The sequence below is a fragment of the Gossypium hirsutum genome, chromosome A08 (assembly GCF_007990345.1).
Source record: "Gossypium hirsutum isolate 1008001.06 chromosome A08, Gossypium_hirsutum_v2.1, whole genome shotgun sequence".
In the NCBI taxonomy this organism is placed as follows: domain Eukaryota; kingdom Viridiplantae; phylum Streptophyta; class Magnoliopsida; order Malvales; family Malvaceae; genus Gossypium; species Gossypium hirsutum.
Window position 1 is genome coordinate 110,132,272 of NC_053431.1, and position 4,162 is coordinate 110,136,433.

General features: G+C 36.8%; 1 protein-coding gene across 1 annotated transcript; it reads left to right on the top strand.

Moving 5' to 3' along the window:
* LOC121205066 (uncharacterized) lies at positions 1–3,102 on the top strand. The gene is made up of 6 exons (XM_041075993.1): positions 1–383; positions 492–678; positions 1,018–1,165; positions 1,406–1,734; positions 2,565–2,631; positions 2,948–3,102. The coding sequence occupies exons 1-6, from the start codon at positions 1–3 to the stop codon at positions 3,100–3,102; spliced, it is 1,269 nt and encodes a 422-aa protein (XP_040931927.1).
* Positions 3,103–4,162: the final 1,060 nt, after the last annotated feature.

Below are 4,162 nucleotides of genomic sequence, written 5' to 3' on the forward strand. Positions count from 1 at the left end.
ATGAATCAGTGGTATCATGAAACAATACAAGGAAGAAGTCAGGCACAACAACCTCCTCCTCCCCCTACTGTACCACCAATTACAACCCCGGTTGCTCCTCCTTTAATAGATGAATCTAGCAAAAGAACACCGATTGAAAAACTCAGAAAGTTTGGAGCTGAAGAATTTCGAGGGAGATCGGACGATGATCCGGTTAAAGCAGAGTATTGGTTAAAGAGTTTAGAGAGAGTTTTTAAACAGATGATGTGTTCTCCAGAGGACTATTTGAGATGTGCAGTTTTGCTATTGAAAGAAGAAGCGTATAATTGGTGGGAAACCATTGAGGCAGTGGTACCAGCAGATAAACTTACCTGGGAATTCTTCCAAAACGAATTTAAGAAGAAGTATGTAGGAAAGAGATATTTAGATAAGAAGAAGAGAGAATTTCTTGATCTTCGATAAGGGAATAAAACAGTGGCCGAATATGAAAGAGAATTTGTGTATCTCAGTAGATATGCTCAGGATGTTGTACCGACAGAGGAAGAAATGTGCATTAGATTTGAAGAAGGGCTTAATGATGAAATCAGAATGATGATTGGAGGTATAGAGATTCGAGAATTTGTGGTTCTGTCTGATCAAGCTCAAAAGATGGAAGAAGTGTATAACAAAAAGATGCAAAGAGAAAGAAGAGGTAAAGAGGTATACAAAAAAAGTTTCTCTAGACCAACTTCGACTTTTTCGGCCAAAAAGTTCAGAGATGATTCTAGTCGACCTGTTACAATTCCGGAATGATTGAATAAAAGTAAAACGACTCAACAAGATGTTGGAGTAACTAAGAAACCAACAGCTAGTGTTAGTAGTGTGTAAAATATTCCGAGACTTAGATGTAAAAATTATGGTAGATTTCATATTGGTGAGTGTTGGGGAAGAGCCGGAGCTTGCTATAAATATGGTGGAACTGATCATTTTATTTGGGACTGTCCTCAATTATTAAAAGAAGATAGAGAACAAGGGGAGAAGCAAGCAAATACTCCTTAGAAAGGTAAACGTTCGGGTCAAAGTAGTGCTGCTGGGACTGTTCATTCGGGAACGAGAGATATTGGAGCTCGATCAGAGACAAGAGTACCTGCACGTACATATGCTATCCGAGCAAGGGAAGAAGCTTCTGCTCCAGATGTGATAGCTGGTAATTTCTATCTTTTTGATGATTCTGTGTATGCTTTAATTGATCCTGGATCTACACATTCATATATTTGCACTGCATTAGTGTCAGAAAAGAAAATGACTGTTGAGTTCACTAACCTTGAATTGCAAGTCACTAATCCACTAGGGCAAAGTGTGTTGGTTAATTTAATATGTCGGAATTGTCCACTGAAAATACAAGGCTGTGAATTCTCTGCTGATTTAATGTTGTTACCTTTTCGAGAATTTGATGTTATTCTTGGAATAGATTGGTTGATTGAACACAATGCCATAGTGAATTGTAGAGAAAAACTGATTGATTTAAAATGTCAGACAGGGGAAATAGTTTCAGCTGAGTTCGGGGATAAAAAGAATGATGTCAGAATTATTTCAGCCTTTACAGCTCGAAAATTGATTCGGAAAGATAATGAAGCATTTTTAGCTTATATTCTTGATACTCGGGGTTCTGAATTGAAGATAGAACAATTGTCAGTTGTTAATGAGTTTACTGATGTGTTTCCTAAGGAATTACCTGGTTTACCCCCAGATTGTGAGGTTGAATTCACAATTGATGTAATTTTGGGTACAGCTCCGATATCAATAACACCGTATAGAATGGCACCAGCTGAGTTAAAAGAGTTGAAGACACAGTTGCAAGAGTTATTGGATAAAGGGTTCATCAGACCGAGTACATTACTTTGGGGCGCACCTATCTTATTTGTGAAAAAGAAAGATGGTTCGTTGCGATTGTGTATTGATTACAGGCAGTTGAACAAGGTAACAATTAAAAATAAATATCCATTACCTCGCATCGATGATTTGTTTGATCAACTGAAAGGTGCTGCAGTGTTCTCAAAAATAGACCTTAGATTTGGGTATTATCAGCTGAAGGTTAAAGAGTGTGATGTGCCAAAGACTGCTTTTCGAACTCTGTATGGTCACTACGAATTTTTGGTAATGCCTTTTGGTTTAACAAATGCCCCTGCTGCATTTATGGATTTAATGAATCGAATTTTTCAGTCTTATTTGGATAGATTTGTGGTGGTATTTATTGATGACATATTGGTCTATTCAAAGACAGAATCCGAACATGCACAGCACTTGAGAATTGTACTACAGACTTTGAGAGAAAAATAGTTATATGCCAAATTTAGTAAATGTGAGTTTTGGCTTCATGAAGTTGGATTTCTGGGTCATATTATATCAGCTGAAGGAATTCGTGTGGATCCAAGTAAAGTTTCGATAGTGGTGAATTGGAAAACACCGAAGAATATAACTAAAGTGCGAAGTTTTCTGGGATTAGCAGGATACTATCGCCGTTTTGTAAAGAATTTTTCCATGATTGCTTCACCTATGACTCGTTTATTACAGAAGAATGTTGAGTTTGTATGGTTTGATGAAAGTCAGAGAGCTTTGATCAGTTAAAGAAAATGTTAACAGAAGCTCCAGTCTTGACTCAACCAGAATCAGGTATACCGTATGTTGTGTACAGTGATGCATCTTTAAGTGGTTTGGGTTGTGTGTTAATGCAGTCGGGAAAGGTGGTGGCTTATGCTTCACGGCAATTAAAACCACATGAAAAGAATTACTACACATGATCTTGAGTTAGCTGCAATTGTTTTTGCTTTAAAAATTTGGAGACACTATTTATATGGTGAGAAGTGTTATATGTATACAGATCACAAAAGTTTGAAATACTTAATGACTTAGAAGGAACTGAACTTAAGATAGAGACGGTGGTTAGAGTTGCTGAAAGATTATGATTTGGTTATTGACTATGATCCAGGGAAAGCTAATGTAGTTGCTGATGCACTGAGTCGAAAGTCATCTTTGTTTGCACTGCGGGCAATGAATGCTCATTTTGCTCTTAATGAAGAAGGTGCTGTATTAGTAGAATTGAAGGCAAAACCAATGTTTCTTCAACAAATCCAGAAGCTGTAGAATGAAGATCCAAAATTGGTGCTGAAACGGCAAATAGTTCGGGATAATTTAGATTCAGAGTTTAGTATTGATGATGAAGGTATATTGCGCTATCATAATAGGATTTGTGTTCCAAATAATTTTGATTTAAAGAATGATATTCTTTCTAAAGCACATAATAGTATGTATTCTATTCATCGGGGTAGTACAAAAATGTATGGTGATCTGAAAAAGACATATTGGTGGCCTGGTATGAAAAGAGAAATTTCAGAATTTATTGCAAAATGTTTGATTTGCCAGCAAGTTAAAGCAGAGCATCAAGTGCCAACGGGTTTATTACAACCCATTATGATTCCTGAATGGAAGTGGGAGCATATTTCAATGGATTTTGTGTCAGGATTGCCTGTGACTCCAAGAAAGAAAGATTCGATATGGGTGATTGTTGATAGATTGACAAAGTCAGCACACTTTATTCCAGTTAGAACAGATTTTTCACTTAAGAAGTTAGCAGAAATGTATGTGTCAGAGATTGTGAGACTACATGGAGTTCCAATATCTATCATTTCAGACCGGGATCCGAGGTTTACTTCAAGATTTTGGAATAAATTGCAAGAAGCTTTAGGCACCAGATTGAATTTTAGTACAGCATTTCATCCTCAAACAGATGGACAGTCAGAACGAGTGATTCAAATTTTAGAAGATATGTTAAGATGTTGTATACTCGAGTTTGGTGACAGTTGGGAAAGGTATTTACCGTTGGCTGAGTTTGCTTACAACAACAGCTATTAGTCTAGTATAAAAATGGCACCATTTAAGGCTGTTTATGGTAGAAAATGCAAGACTCCATTGTGTTGGTCTGAATTGAGTGAATCAAAAATAGTTGGGGTTGATTTAATTCGAGAAACCGAAGAGAAAGTCTGGATTATTCGAGATAGTCTAAAAGCTGCTTCAGATCGTCGGAAGTCATATGCGAATTTAAAACGAAGAGACATAGAATATGCAGTGGGTGATCGAGTATTTTTAAAAGTTTCACCATGGAAAAGGGTGTTACGATTTGGTAAAAAGGGAAAATTAAGTCCGA

Excerpts from the sequence above, each read along its gene's own strand:
- LOC121205066 (XM_041075993.1), top strand. The coding sequence starts at position 1 with ATGAATCAGTGGTATCATGAAACAATACAAGGAAGAAGTCAGGCACAA. Across the intron at positions 384-491 it reads CAAAACGAATTTAAGAAGAA|ATATGCTCAGGATGTTGTAC; the intron begins GTATGTAGGAAA and ends GTATCTCAGTAG. Across the intron at positions 1,735-2,564 it reads AGGTTGAATTCACAATTGAT|TCAGAGAGCTTTGATCAGTT; the intron begins GTAATTTTGGGT and ends GTTTGATGAAAG.